The sequence below is a fragment of the Meles meles genome, chromosome 10, assembly GCF_922984935.1.
Source record: "Meles meles chromosome 10, mMelMel3.1 paternal haplotype, whole genome shotgun sequence".
Classification (NCBI taxonomy): domain Eukaryota; kingdom Metazoa; phylum Chordata; class Mammalia; order Carnivora; family Mustelidae; genus Meles; species Meles meles.
Window position 1 is genome coordinate 38,039,397 of NC_060075.1, and position 16,455 is coordinate 38,055,851.

General features: G+C 40.0%; 1 protein-coding gene across 4 annotated transcripts in view; it reads left to right on the plus strand.

Annotated features, from left to right (window-relative positions):
* Window positions 1-16,455, plus strand: part of DOCK4 (dedicator of cytokinesis 4) — a 432,562-nt gene that overhangs the window by 235,330 nt on the left and 180,777 nt on the right. For all 4 annotated transcript variants that reach the window (XM_046020394.1, XM_046020397.1, XM_046020396.1 and 1 more), the window contains exons 9-12: window positions 1,559-1,640; window positions 2,933-2,993; window positions 7,194-7,326; window positions 11,097-11,185. In XM_046020394.1, the coding sequence (XP_045876350.1) occupies window positions 1,559-1,640; window positions 2,933-2,993; window positions 7,194-7,326; window positions 11,097-11,185 (365 nt within the window). The remainder of the gene's footprint in view (window positions 1-1,558; window positions 1,641-2,932; window positions 2,994-7,193; window positions 7,327-11,096; window positions 11,186-16,455) is intronic.

Genomic DNA, 16,455 nt, shown 5'->3' on the forward strand with positions numbered 1-16,455 from the left:
TAAGTATCATTCATTCATCTGAAGATGAATTTTTACACATTTACTTCAAGCATATCTTAAATTTGAAATAGTAGTGAATTTTCTAATGCTGTGAAGAAAGCTTACAGTCCTCCTTGAGATAGAGTAAATGATGATTGGGTAATAAAAATTTAACTCTGCATCCTCTTGGATCTTTCATTCGCAGACTGGCCTTTAGAATTGTAGCATGTGAGAACATTAGCTTCACTTGAGAATTCTTGCAATAATTTGTATTCTCTTCATTCAGACCTCATCAGACACTGCTCTCTGGAAAAATACCTCAAAACCCCACAGATAATAGATATGGGATGACCCCACAGAAATGTACATTGGTTGCCCTTTCTTATATGAGAGGGCAGGGATAGGTATAATGTAATAATAAAGAAAAACACGGTAAGCCAGGTAGTTGAATCTGTTATGTGTATCTCTCTAGATTTAAATCACAAAAGAGAATAAAAATGTTCCAAAACAGTCATAAATTCATATCCATATGCTTCCTTAGAGATGCGGTTATGGCTCTTGTTTCTTCTCCACGAGACAAGGGAGATTTGCATTGACAGAGCCAGTATTTAAGGCAAGGGTGGAGTGGTGAATAAGCATGGTGAGTTGGTAGTTCTGAGCCTCACTAACACTCTGCACTTTCTTTCCCTGCTTGGTCCTCAGCCTGAAGCAAATCTAACCTCGGCCACACTGTGTGCTAACACCCTGGTCCTGCATTCTGTAGGTGTTGGCTGTGTTCCCTCCCTGAGGTGGGCAGCCATTTGATTCTGTCATAGGCACGAGGATTTTGAAATTCAGAAGCTCATGGTTGCTGGTACATTAATTTCTCTCTGGTTGATATTCTTTCTATTTTACTTATTTATTTTTCTGTTTATTTGAATGTAAATGGGTATATTTGAATATAAATGGATAACATTACCTTGGATCTAAAGACATCCACAAATATATTGATTTGAATTAGTAGCTGATCAATAGCATTTGTGTTTGTATTTAATTTGTTAACCCTGTATTTTCATATGCAAGTTCTGTGGGGAATTTAAGGTCTCCTTTTTCTTGGTGTTTTAGATGACATATTTATAAGAGCATAAAATATTAAGCTAGATGGTTACCACTCAGGATGGTGTCCTTGTATGATGTTAATTAAATATATGACACACAACATGAAAAACAATACTCTTAGGTACAAACACACAAAACATGGTAGGTCAGTTTTTTTCCCTTCCTGCACTATTTAGTTCTGCTTTTTGGAATAGTAAGAATGCGGTATCACTGATATAGAAACCTATTCTTTTAAAGGTTAATCTGTTTGTTTGCATAGATATTTATGTTTTCTGCTTTTGCTGATTTGCCACTATTGTCAGAAGTGAAGTAAATGTTTATTGTCTTGGGTGTGCTTCTAATTTACAACAGCAATTTTGACATCAAATGAAGGACCTAATATGTTTTGAGTTTACCTCTTAAGATGAAGAGTAAATAGAAGAGTGATAAGTCCTTAGATATTAAATAATTTTCAGAATATTTAACTTTTTTTCTCTTGTAGTGAGAGATTTTTCCTGAGGCTGAATAGAAATGGACTTCCCAAAGCCCCAGATAAACCAGAACGTCATTGCTCTCTCTTCGTGGTAGGTGGATCTTGTTTCGTTTCGGAAGCGGATTTTCCAGCTGTACTTCATATTACTTGAGGAAATAAATTATTGTGAGAGAACATAGTGACTTCGCTTAACCTTTGTAAATAACACTCACAGTACAGGAGGGCAGGGGTGCAGGCCTGGGTATTATGGAGGACATGTGCTGTGATGAGCACTGGGTGTTCTATGCAACTAATGAATCATGGAACCCTACCTCAGAAACTAATGCTATACTATATGTTGGCTAATTGAACATGATAATATGAAGCATAAAATAAAGTATAAGTGCTTGACAAAAAACAAAACAAAACAAAAACACTGAAGTACAGTAGTGCCCAGAATCTTGAATACCACTGTTCATAAATACATCTCTGTTCCTTTGGTTTATGTTGGAGCCTGTTACACTCGGCATGACATATAGCATTTAGAAGGTACTTAATAAATGGTTAAAGAATGATTAAGTGAGAAATTAAAAAAAGAATTTTCTTTAATGTATTATTTGACATCAGTAGACTTACCCTGTAAGCTTGTAGTGGTAGTTTTATTTTATTAAGTTTTTATTTAAATTCCAGTTAGTTAACACAGTGTAATATTAGTTTCAGGTGGACAGCATAGTGATCCAACAGTTCCATACATCACCCAGTGCTCATCACCACAAATGTACTCCTTCATCCGCATCACCTGTTTAACCCATTCCCCCCCAGCTCCCCTCTGATAACCATCAGTTTGTTCTCTGTAGTTAAGAGTCTGTTTCTCGGTGTCTCTCTCTCTCTTTTTCCCTTTGCTCATTTGTTTTGTCTTTTAAATTCCACATATGAGTGAAATAATGTGGTATTTGTCTTTCTCTGACTTATTTTGTTCAGCATAATACTGTCTAGCCCTATTCCTGTCTTTGCAAATGGCAAGATTTCGTTCTCTTTTATGGCTGGCTAATACTCCATTAATACTCCATTTCGTGTGTGTGTGTGTGTGTGTCTCACTTCTTCTTTATCCATTTATCTGTCAATGGATACGTAGGCTGTTTTCATAGGCTATCATAGAATGGGCCTTTTTTTTTTTCTTTTAAGCACTATTTGACATCCGTAGACTAAGAGTGTTAATTTGATCATGGTGGTATTTTTAGAACAGGATTTGAATTATATGCTTCTGCTACAAAATTCCATTAAGAATGTCTGCATTATCTTTGTCTTTCTTCTGTTAATTGTAGAAATAATGTGCTATGACCTTTAATAATTCTATATAACTTATGAGTTTTAAAATAATCCCACTTTTTTTTTTTTTTATAGGATTTAGGTAGCAGTGAGCTAAGAAGGGACGTCTATATCACTGTGCACATTATCCGAATTGGTAAGTCTAACACTTGCCAGTGTGATAGGTGTGATAGAACAGGGGGAAGAAATGCTGAAAGGTCTCGGTGTTGGTGTGATCTCTTTGCTGTCTGGATCAGAAAACAGTGAAAGCCAGTTTGGAATCTGGGAATCGCCACATTTGGGATTGTTCCCATGCCTCCCCAAACTCAGGGACGGCGTCCTCATGCATCATACATAGACTTTGTTTTCTTCCCATAGAAGTCGTTAGGTAGTTTGTTGTGCTTTGTTTTTATTGGATTCCATAAACATATTTGACTCAAAATTTCTTATTTGTCTTTTTAAATTCTAATTTTTGTTAACAGCACAATTAAACTTCTTTAGGATCTGGATTTCCTACAAGTTTATGAAAATTTTATATACTAATTGGCATTCTCCAAAGTGCAGAATGCTATAGAGCATTATTGCAAAAAGTGCTATACAAGTAAAGGGTTATGAAACCCTGAATGCTATATATTTTTTCCACTTTTATATCATCAGCTCATTAAAGGGTCTCGGAAACCCTCCAGGGAAATATGAAAATGCCTCTCTGACTTTGTTGGCCCTAGTTTTCTCCAAATTCGATTTGAGCCTGGAAACATTTACATAATGTAACATTTATTAAGATCTTGCAGAACACACTTTGTGTGTTCCACACTGAACTTGCACAACAGAGCCAGAATACGTTCACTTGTTTTGACCCATAAAATGCCCCTAAAAGCAGGTAGTTTATGGCAGAAGTGCTAGGTATGATGAGGAATGCCACAGCCTACACCGTTTTTCTTTTTCTTTTCTTTTTTTTTAAAGATTTTATTTACTTGACAGAGAGAGAGACCACAAGTAGGCAGAGAGGCAGGCAGAGAGAGAGGAGGAAGCAGGGTCCCCGCTGAGCAGAGAACCTGATGCGGGGCTTGATCCCAGGACCCTGAGATCGTGATCTGAGCCGAAGGCAGAGGCCTTAACCCACTGAGCCACCCAGGCGCCCCTACACCGTTTTTCTATTAAAGCTAACCATCTGATACTGGGAACTGGTTCCCACTTCTTCACTGCCTATGCTCCATTATTTGCTTGGGAATACTTCTACCCCATAGTCATGTCTTGCCATGCAATCCTGCATAGTGACCTTTATTTTTCTAGTCTTTCCTCTTTTGCATCTGATAACCACATTGTATGCTGAGAGAGACTATAAAAACATGTTGCCATCCTAACATAGATTTTCCATATATTTTTTCTCATAAAAGTTCTGAAAACCCATTTTCATTGTATGCTCTTTTTTGATTTGAGGGGCTGTTGAAATAAAAAGAAAAAAAAGTAAACTTTTTCGTTTTAATTTTCTTCTTATAAGTGAGTATATATGGTGAAAAAATTGGAAAGAATCTTTAAAAATATTGAGAAAGTTGGAATGCGTGCTGTTGACTATTTAGGAGAGAAAGATTTTAGGTTCCCAGAGGGGCAGGGAGGGCAGTTTGTTAGATAATTCTTTGTGAGTGTGTTCTTTTCATTCAAATTCATAATGCCGTTTGTTTATGTAAAATGTGGTTTTGGATGCCTTCATGTGAACGTTGCATTTGAATGTAATCTTCTACAGTATCAAGAGAAAAACTCCTTTTGCTTTCAGAACTTTTTAGAAGATATCTGCCCGTTTTGGGTGGTAGAAACACATGTGGCAGGGGGGCTCCAGGCCCTGCTCGCCCAGGGTCTGGGAGGCCCTGACTGCCTCGGAAGCCGTGTGCATGTTTCCAGTCACACGGCTGCCTTTCGAATAGGCGGCATTAGATTAGTGATTACATTTTTTTTCCTAAGATTTTTATGATCATTAAGCCATCAGAATGAACATTGAATTGGAAATTACCTGTTACCCATTTTCCCCCCTGAGCTTTGGTCTCAGCTTGACACTGAGATTACTGCAAGTGCTGCCTGATGATCGGGTGGGTCCCTTTTACCATTTTGACACTTTGAGACTGGGAAGAAATTAGATTAAAGGTAAGAAACTCTAAGAAGGCAAGGCTTCATCTGCTGCAATGAAATTAAGGAGCGGAGGATTCTTGTCTATTAGGGGCAGATACCTCTTACTTCTTCTAGAATGTCCCTTGTATCTGCTTTAGTAAGAAAAGGGTACGCTGACCCTCACTGGCTGCAGAGAACGGGAGCGATGGCACCTTGCCTCAGAAACTGAGCCCAGATCTTTGATTGTTCAGAAGAGGATGGGGGAAAGAAGAGAAATAAATAGTTCTATATCCTCGTGGCCACCCGGCTAAAGGTTTTACCACCTCTCTGTTTCTCTTTTTGGCTTTTAGTTGGTAGCTAAAACTGTTTACTAAATATTACTAAATATTTTTTAACCTTCCCTATGCCTACCTTCCTTTCTGCTTTGAGAATTTTCCTGGAAATCTGACCAGAACTGTGAACTTTTATTAATTCTAGAGTTGGGAACGCCTGGCCTGGCATCAAGTAGTCTTTGCAACACAGGACCCGACCATGGTTTTGGTATCCAAAGGGTGGTGCCTGCCGACATGAGAAAGAAAGCTTGAAATTGAGGGTCTGAGGGCATGAGGGGTGTGAGGACCCAGGAGTAATGGTGCCCAGCAATCAGAGAGGGACTGGAACCTTCCTGCCATCTTCTCAAGTTGCAGGGGATGGCTGTCTGCACCCCTATATGCAACTGTCTTCCCCCAGATACCTACAGTTTTTTCTTTTCTGCAGTTGTAGCCAAAGAGGGTAAAAAAATCAGGGTGCTAGGCCTCCCCTACCTGAACTTCCAGGAATTTAGAGCTAGAGGAGTCCGTGGAAGTAATCGTGATGAGAGTTTCAGGGGTTTTGTTTTTACTTTTTACAACTAAATTTCTTGTGTGATGTTAAGTGATTTTTGAAATACTCCACTCGGGAATCTTCGAGTCATTCTGTTGTCTTGCATTTACCAGGGAATGATTAAGCAAGAAACATAAATTGTGATGTTGGTAAAGATAGGAGGATACATTTCATCCTAGTGCAATCTGTAAAAATAATTAAAATAGAGATACTGTAGACTTTTTTTCCCATTTCACTAGTGATCAGAGTTTTAAATTTGTGAGTTTTGTGAGTAAAGTATAATTGGTTGTTAAATTCAAGTATGACATGACATGTTTGATTTGCCAGTGTAATTTATGTTAAAACATGGGTTGAAATTTAGCCACATATTAAAGCATCAGGTCATGAAAACGTGATTCTTTAAATTTTGCACATCTAAAAAACAACTGGCCTGTTCTCTAGTTTTGAGTCTAATTGATAAAATGAGATGTTTTCATGCTATTTGTAAGCATTTCTCTAAAAATGATGCATTAGTGTGGTAATTTTACTGTATTACTGATAGATGAAAGCCAGTTAGATATTGCCACCCCCCCACTTTTTTTTTTTGGTACCCATTTACCATCGGCTTTGGGAAGTGCTGGAGTCCTCTCGATGTGCTATAGGAGAATTTTGCTCAGATGGAAAACAACTTCTATACCCATTCGTAGCCAAGCATCTGGAAACAGATTTGCATATTTTTTTCATTATTTTTCCTCACATTAACTTATTATATTTCAGCTTCAGAATCCTATCTGCTTTCTGTCTTCAAAATTATCCATTGGCAAATATAATAATAAATTAAAACAGTGTCTCAATAACATATTTAAAAATATATAACAATTGAAACAAGATGAAACTATGTCAGAGTGAAAAGCATCCTGGGAGATTTTAGCCAATGGCTGAATTGTAATCAGCCTGAGCCCTGGGTCAGGAAAGGGACCTGCACACTCATTTGATCATCTTTGCTTACTTGTTTTAGCTTCAGGGAATCTCACACTGCTTCCTTTCAAAGGTGAAATATTTGAAATAGTTCTTTAAGTATGGAAATTTTTTCAAAAATAGAAAAATGAAATGACACCATTATTGCATTTATTGACCTGAACCTCCTGGGTTGTCTTCATGAATCCTTGGGGAAGTGTTCCCAAACAGAGGAACAGTTCAAGTCTCCATGCTTCTTTGGTGATAGCTGGTGCCCAGAGTTTCATTGATGAGCCGGAGGTCACACAGCGAGGTGCCTGGAAAGGAGAGTCAAGAACTGAAGCAACATCTCCTGCGCCCCTTCAATGCCCAGTTCCATTGGTTAGGGTCTCTGTATCCGCCAAAGGTGCACTGGTCGAGCGGCTGCATGGGTCATGTTTGCTTTTCCATTGAACAGGTCGAATGGGAGCAGGAGAGAAAAAGAATGCCTGTAGCGCCCAATACCGGCGACCCTTTGGCTGTGCAGTTCTTAGCATTGCCGACCTGCTGACTGGAGAGACAAAAGACGACCTCATCCTGAAGGTGTACATGTAAGAAGCACGCCTGTGGAGGGGCTAGGGCAGGAGCTGGGGCACGTGTGGATGCCATGTGGCAATGATCACTCCAGGGGGGGTCATGGAAGAACAGGGGGCAGGGTTGAGTTCATGAGCCACCCCTCCCAAACTCAATGTGGAGACTTGCCACAGGCGAGCCCCCTCAGCAGTCAGAGGACCTGTGAAATCAAAACCCAAGAATACAAACACATTAGCATGGGGTGGACCATCCATGTCACAGAGTACTTCCTCTGAATATAAAAACCGAACCTATCCTTACCCTCAGTTCATTTATTCTTAGAAAACGGACATAGTTTTTAACACAAACTAATTAGAATTCGGAACAGAAGGTGCAAGTAGTTGATTTCCCTTTTCTTTCATGTATTATGAGTTTGCTAGCTCTGCCCAACAAAGTACAACGAAGAGGAGGGAGGCTTAAGCCACAGGAGGTGATTATCTCAGTTCTGGAGGTGGCAAGTCCTCGGTCAGGGTGGTGGCTTGGTTGATAGCTTCTGAGGGCTGGGGCGGACAGTCTGTTCTGTGCCTTTCTCTCCTAGTTTCTGGTGGTTGCTGGTTGTTTTCAGTGTTCTGTGATCTGGAGATGCACTGCCCAGCATTGCCTTCATCTCTGTGTCCACATTTCCACCTGTTATGAGGGCATGGTTATATTAGGTTGGAGCCCCACCCCAGTGACCTGATTTTTAACTTGATTACCTCTGTAGAGGTCCTGTGTTGAAATAAGGTCACATTCTGAGGTACTAGAGCTTAGGACTTCAATATTATTATTATTATTATTATTATTATTTTTTGTGGGGAGACACAGTTCAACTTCTGGCACTCCACTAAGAAAATCACTTCATGTACTCCAAATCAGTTGGTTGATTTTTTTTTTAAATGCACATGGTTTCAGACCACCCTGCCCTGGGCATCTTCCCATAGGTTTGAAAATTGAGAGTTGACATACTGTAATTCCCTCACTCTGGGGTAAGGGAGTGGGTAGGGGAGTGGTCTCATTCCTGGTTTGGGGACCATACTGCTGGCCACCTCCATGAGCGAGCTTGCTTGAGTTTCATTTCCGTCTGTGGAGTTGATACACCCAACATATGCCAATAGTTTTCCTATATTGGGTTCATATGAGTGGCCCACTGCCTGTAGGACATAGACTTCAAATTGGTTTTTGACCACTGCTGGAGGGTTTCATGGATTTACCCATTCTCCACCCAGTGCCCCTGGGACCTATGTCATACATTTGCTAATTAGTTGACAAAGATTTGTCTGTAGCCTGTGGTTTAGGACCAGCAATTCTGTCTGTTCTCTTTGAAGAGGGATAAAATCTGTGACCTTGATTTTAATTTGCAAACTTTAAGTTAAACTAGTGGGTAGTAAAACACACTACTCTTTTTATCATGTGGTGGCCCTCAATTTCCATGATAATCCTCTTTCCAAACTCCCCTGGTGATCATTAAATGCAGTGTTTTTGAAATAATTCTGGGGAGAATGGCCACCGTTTACAGTGTGCTTACTACATGGGAGGAACTATGTTAAGCATTTTCCATATATCATATGACTTTATCCTCATGACGTACCCATGAAGCAGGTGCTGTTGGCTCTGATTTCCACGTAAAGGGACAGAGAGGCTAGATGATGCCCCAAGTCACTGGGTTCATAAGAACAGGAACCAGATTTGAAGTCAGGACTGACTCCAGAATTTGAGATGTCAAAGGTCCTAAGCTTTGGGGTGTTATTTTGACACCACCATCCAGTAATGTGATAATGATGCTATTGTGTGGCCTTGCTTTTTAAGAAAACTAGAATTCCTTATAAACAGTCTCATCATTCCTTAGAGTAGTCTTTACAGGCATGGGTAGCAACCACTCTATCTTGCCTTTGGGAAAACAGGACCAGCGGTCACACCATCCCCCTTGATTATGTAGCCTGCGGAAGAAGACCCATCAAGTCCAATTCTGCCTATGGGAGATGCTCCCTCGCATAACAATAAATTGTGTTGCTCTTTATGGTTGTTATTGTCTGGTTTTTTATAAGCATCAAATAAGGTTTTAGATGATTCTTGCTGGAGAAGAGATCCCCTTAAAAATGCCAGTTCAGTGAATTATGAATCTGTTTCAGGAAGCATGCCAGCTGATCCAAACAGTCACTGTAGGTTAAGACTAAAGTGTGATTTTAGTAGAACATTTTAAGGAAGTGCCTGTTAGAAACAATTTCGAAGAAACTTCTGTTTGTTAGTGTGAACAAATCCCTAACCCATCTGGGTCTCAAATATGGAGCAGTAACAAATGCCTCATGTGAGCCCGGAAGCTATTTCAGTCACATATTTGAGCTTTGATTTTACATGGAGTTTTGTAGGTTAAAAGCATGAATTCTGGAGTCGCTTCACTAATAGGAAGCAGGCCATCTCTTTTTTCCCCACTGAGCTGAAATAAGAAAACTAGAGGCAGAATATACTAAATGGCAATTTGTTGTCCACAGCTGAGCAGGTGGGATGGTTTCATTTCATCTTAATTTCCTTGCCTTCTAAGATTCAGTGCGCCGTCTGGTACCCTATTGTTACGTGACCCCAAAATGACCTTCATTGTGTTCATCCTGGAAAAGCATATGGTGATGAAATAAATATGTAGTTAAATTGTGAACTGTCATCTATAGACGAGATCACAAGGAAAAGGAATCTACTGTGGAGCGTTTTGATCGATAGTGTATAGAATCTTCATATTCAGGACCCTTGGGAGGGAGAATATGTGGTTGATAAAAGTTAGTAGTGATTTACAAACATACTCAAATGAGGGAGGCATTCCCCCACCCCCAACCAGGACAGTCACGGCAGTAAGGAAGGATGACCAGCCTCAATATTTAGGAGCCATTATGAGTTGCCAGACAAGGGGACATGCATCCATTCATTAATCCATCGTGTGCTTTTTAAGTTCAAAGTCCCGAGGGGGACACATATCAACAGGTCCTAGATCCATTCCTCAAAGACCTTAAAAGTTTCCTAGGTGAACTACAGCGTGTTTAACAAAGATGGCATGAGCTAGCAAGTGACAAGAGCTGAAGGAACAAGGTACAGATGGCTGTGAAAGTAAGAAGATAGAAAGATGCCCTTTTGCCCAGAAGAGGAAAAGCTGGGGAACTTTGATTACTCTTTAGTGCAAGGGAAAATGTGAATGGCCCCCTTGCAAATTGTGTTAACCTCAGTTACATTTTGCTTGTTTTGCTATGTCCTGATGCTAACCAAACTCGGTCATGTTACAGTAGGTAGAGACCCACGAATGAGAACTTAGATTCATGGAGCATGGAGTATATGCCTGGCATTATCCTAGACCCAAACTTATTTAATTGTAGTATATTACCCCCCTTTTCACAGGCGAAGAAACCAAGGCACAGGGAGCATAATAACTTGTCCAAAGGCTGTAACTCAGTTAATAGGGTTCAAATCCAGGGAGTAGGACTTTTGGTCTGCACTGCCTTTCACTGTGTGCATCGTCCTCTGAGATTTTGAGATGAGGGGGACCTCATAAATTGTGAGCTCATTACAGCCCCTTCTGGCATGAGGTAGGTGGTCATGCATTTACTAGACTTGGGCGTCCTGCTTATCATGGGGCAGTTATGCCAAAACCGACCAGTTTGGGGGAGTTCCCAAGGAGATTTAAGGAGGTACGGTACAGTGGTTATTCCAGAAAGAGTAGGTGTGCTAGTAAGGTCATTGTTTGATCTGATCCATTATCAAAGCTTAACAGAGTGTTAATGTTTTCTAGGTGTAACACAGAGAGTGAGTGGTACCAAATCCATGAGAACATCATCAAGAAACTGAATGCACGTTACAATTTGACGGGCTCCAACGCAGGTGAGTGTGTCCCTCCACTTTTCATTTCAGGCCTTTTGTTTTATGTATCTGTGTGAGAAGGAGATGAACTGACCTTTGTTTTTCTCTGCATTCGCTTCATAACTTTAAAAATGTGCAGCAAACAATCCTATGATAGGCTTGTAGCTGTAACTCTGTTTAAAAGATGTCTTCTGTTCCGGTGTGAAACAAGGCAGAGTAACTGAATTTGTTCAATAATGCCAAGTCATGAGGCCTCTAAGTTGTGACCAGTTACTAAAACCCAAATGACAAATATGCCTGGGTTCCTGAGTATTGTGTGGAGTAGGTCTGATGGATGGAAATTGGCCAGTGAGGTCCAAGAAAAACCTGCTTCACTGTCTACAGCTGGGAGCAGTGCTGGGAACAAACGTGCAGGTTCCGCTGTTGAAATTGACTAGAAAGATGAACCAGGTTGACTGTAGTGTCATCTACAGAAAAGTGGAGGCACACTTGTTAAGGGAACTGAAGCATATAGCATTATAAGTGATGTATGATACATGATACGTATTCTTAGCCTAGTAGCTTCATAAATACTGCATTATATAGCATATGTAGTGGTGTCTTGGAGTTTGGTCCGTGGACAAAACTGGGTGACTCCTCTTTGCTCTCCTTTCCCCCCTTCAAGCTCATATCGAAGCAAAATAAACTAGGTAGCTTTGTGGTTTCATTGACATAAGAAAAAAACTTCAAATTAAGTAATGTATTTGATAACTGAATGCATTGTGGTTTTTTTTTTAAGACTCATTTTTAAAGTAACTTGAGTGTAGATATTTATGTTCTAGTCCAGCCTGCCTGCTAATTTAGAACAAGAATCGAAACTCAAACCACCTTCTTTTCAGACCCTGCCCATCTTACTAGGCCAAACTGACCCACAAAGAAGAAGTAACTGCAGACAGAAACTTTTTTGGTCCAGTGAGAGCCCTAAGCATCCACAAGTCACACATGTGGCAGCATTCAGGTTGTAATGAGGGATGAGGTCAGTTTCTCCTCCCTTTCCCAAGAGTTGGGGAGGGAACTTTGGTTTTATCTACTCCTCTCCAAGTCCTCCAGCTACCACTGAATAAACAAGAGACTTGGAGCAGTTGAGGGCAGAATCCCTAAAGCATCAGGAAGAAATGTAGTAGTAGAACACAACATGAAGATATAAGATACTTTATTTCTTTTTAAGATCATATGTATGTATTTGAGATAGAGAGCACAATCAAAGGGAGTGGCAGGCAGAGGGAGAAGCAGGCTCCCCACTGAGCAGGGAGACCAATGTAGGACTCCACCCTGGAACCTTATGATCACGACCTGAGCTAATGGCAGATGCTTAACCCATGAGCCACCCAGGTGCCCCAGAAGTGATAAGATAGTTTAGAAAATGGGATGTAGACTTGTCTTCACTTTTTCTATGGAATTAAAATAGCACTAGTGTATGGACCAAAGGATATAATTTAAATGTACCCTCGGTAAGATGGCAGAGATGCCACTTTTTTAACACTAATTTTGCCATATTCTTCAGTAGACTTCTAGCTAAATCCTGGTTGGTTCTAAACCTTTCAGGGTTTCATGATACCATGGACTGTTTTTTATCATTAATTACCCTCTAACCCTGCGCTGTCCAGTTCATTGGGCACTAGCCACGTGGCTATTGAGCACTAGATAGAAGGCTTATAGCCCTGGGATCGAGGTGTGCTGCAATTATAAAATATATACTGAATTGTGAAAACTTGGTGCTTTAAAGGAAATGTAAAATATCCCATTAATAATTTTTATATTGATTACATGTTGAAAGACACCATTATGGAGATGACAGTTAAATAAAATATATTACTAGAATTAATTTTCTTTTTAATTTTTTAGCATGGCTACTAGAAAATTTTTAATTTCATTGGTAGCTCCAATAACATATTCTGTTAGATAGTGCTGGACTTGATTTAAAAGTTTTGTTCAGGGGTGCTGGGGTGGCTCAGTCAGTTAAGCATCCACCTCTTGATTTCGTCTCAAGTCACTGTCTCAGGGTCATGAGATCGAACCCCATGTTGGGCCCCTTGCTCAGCGGAGAGTCTGCTTGAGATTCTCTCCCTCCCCTTCCTGCCAGCACCCTTCCCCCCGACATGCTTGCTTACACATGTGTGCTTTCTCTCTGTCAAATATGTAAGTAAATCTTTACGAAAACAAATAAAGATTTTGTTTCACTTCTTTTCATGCCTCTCCCCAGGAGTCCTACTACTCCTGATTTGCCTGCAGTTACCTCCTATGTGAATAAACACATGTAAAAAATGTTAGTTTTACATCACCTTGTGATTTTCCCCATGCATTGCCTTCTCTCCTTATCATCACAGATGCAGTCTTGACTAAGAAGCATGTGTTGGCCTGCTCCAATAGAATTTTTGCCTCCAACTCCTATTGATTCCAAAGCCTTTTCTCTTTCTACTATGCCTCATGCAGAACGAAATTCCTCTGTTCTTGGATTGTTTGAATATATCATTGTCCAGACTCTGATGTGATTCCCAGTTGCCTCTTGAATCATGGTGAAGGTCTCAGTGATGGGGTTTGATGTGTATACCTCCAGATAGAGGTATATAGAATCCAGATTCTATATCTTATGAGGTCTAGGTTCCAGTAAAGCTGAAGTACACATTTCTCTCTGCTTATAGATGAGAGTCGTCTTACAGAGAGGGTAGCCTCTAAGAGCTTTGCCTGTGGAAATCGGATGTCCTAGTTTGAATCACAGTTTTATTGGGATGATAGTAATACTGTCTTCTGAGGGTTATTGGGGAGAAAGAGTACACAAAGCGTGTAGCACAACACTTGATACGTTTAAGTATCTGTTCATTGTTAGCTATTATTGTTTACTCTCTTTGGAGCCATCATCTGGAATATTCTACCTCTTTCTTAAGTCAGTTTCGTTTTTGCAGAGTGAATCCTGATTTGATCTCCATAATGAAGACTTTGAGAATGATGTAGGTGGATTATTGATAGGTTAGATCCTTGCACCAGGCCTTCCTACTTAGTGTCTTCCATCTTGTCTCTGCTGATTTGGTTGCTAATACCTCTTCTAGGACTTTTCAATTTAATCATTGTCTTGTGATTACATAGATTAATGTGATCTTCCAGGAAGGAAGAGCAGCACATTCTTTTTCCTTGGGAAGTTCCATGTGCTTATAGACATGCTCCCCATATTCCATGTGCTTTGCCAGTTTTATTGACCTCCGGACCGCTTATCCTGGCTGGAATCCTGAGTGAGACTACCAGTAAGTGACATCTAAACCACCTTATTTCTGAGTGCTCCCTGTCTGTTTACAACCATCATACTGAAATGACAAACCGCTTGTTGCATCTTTGGAAAGGGTGAAAACAGCTATTGTACTCAGAGCCCTGCATGAAGGACTCACCTTTGGCAGAATCCATCCCGCATTTTTGTCCCCTGCTCTGCTACTTTGATTACTAGGCAGCCAGCTATACGTTCTTTATACTTGGCTTCTTCTGCAGAGCCCTGTTTTCCTGTTCTTATGACCACCCCTGTCCATACTCCTTCTTTTCAGCCTGAGCCCCAGCCAGCTGCCCACTGCCAGCATCTATCTGCCTTCCACTCTGGTTTTGCCAGTGACGTTTCCACCTGTCAATGTTGGTGGACCATTGTTCTATGTCACCTTGATCTGTTCTCCTTGTAGAGAGGCAGTTATAAGAAGGAAGAGAGACAATCAGGAGCTATCTGGCATCGTTATTGGGAGAGAGGCCCTCAAATGCCTTACTTAAAAATAGTGGGGGAAGTGCAACTCTTGATCTTGCGAACATGAGTTCGAGTCCCACTTTGGGTTATAGAGGTTACTTAAAATCCTTAAAGACAAAATAGTGAGAGTAGCAAGGATACACAGAATTGAAGATGGAAATTGGGGTGCCTAATGTTCAAACCACCACAGTGGTTAGATATGTTGGTTTCCATTGTTTTCTCCTTGAACCATGGGACTGTTGACTAAATGAAAGCAGTGCAGTCAGATGTTTTCAAGAGAACCGAGTTCATTCAACAAGTATTGTTTTTTTCCTGCTTTCCTCCCACTATTCCTTGGTCACTGGTACTAAAAAAAGAGAAAAAAAAAACAAACTTTGAATTAGTTTTGGGTACAAATTCTACCAGCTAATTTCCAGGCCCTTTATGCTTCATTGATGTCCTCTATCTCTTGGAGTTGTAATCTTGTCTGTTTAATAGATAAAGGCCTTTGTCTAGCTAACTGGGTTTTTATCCTCCTCCAACCTAAAACTTAGGTTGCAAAGGTACATTAACCACTACCTTTGAGTTTAGAAACTGGGAGAAGATGGCAAGTGATCCATTTAACTTTTAAAGATGAAAAAAATAGTAATTGAATTAACGTATCTCTCTGGTTAGATTTAGTTAGGTTGAGTAATTTGAAATTTCCAAAGTTGTGCTCTGTGGGAATTTTAAATCCTAACAGTAATATTGTAAGAATTTGAAATTCTAAAAATATTCATGACATGAGCCTGGCTTGGGTTTGTTGAGCAAATGGTTATTATAAATGTCACCTCCAATAGACATTAGCAATTGAATGCTAGGAATGTGAGCTAAGACTGAGCCAGTGTGATTTACTGAAGCAAATTCAGTTTTGTGACTTGAAGTAAATTGTGTAAAAATCCTTGGCTCTGGTTCAGTATGTCCTGAAAGAAACTTCAAAATCTTTTCATATTATCTGTGTATTTATGAAATCCTGTTTCCTGAAGTTTGCACATGTAGTTTATAGCTAGAAGAAATCATATTGACTAGTCAGGTCAATTTCTGCAATCTTTTTTTTTTTTAACCTTCGCAAGATGAGTGTACACAGTTGCATTCCTACTAACCATACATTTTAACCCCCACAGAAAATTCAAAGGAATTACCTAGATGAGGAGCCCAAAGATGCAGGGAGAACTACTTAACTCTGTGCAGGAAGAGAGCAGTGTTCCTTCTTTGGCTGAGATGAAAGGAGGCTTGTGATAGTTAGATTCCATTTTGGGGTTGAACATCCTACCCTTACAGGGCAATCTGGTCATTTAATTCAGTATTATCAAACTGCTAGAATTCTTGACGATTGTATCAGTGCTCCTGATATTTGAACATTGCATTTAGAAACTTTACTTTCTAATATTGTTAAAAGAAAATTGGTACTTATTGGCACCACCTGTTGGCTAGAAAGGTGGGATGTGAACTTTTTGCTCACTGTTGAAATTCCCAAACTATTAAACCATGCTCTCTTTTTTATTCTTTCAATGTT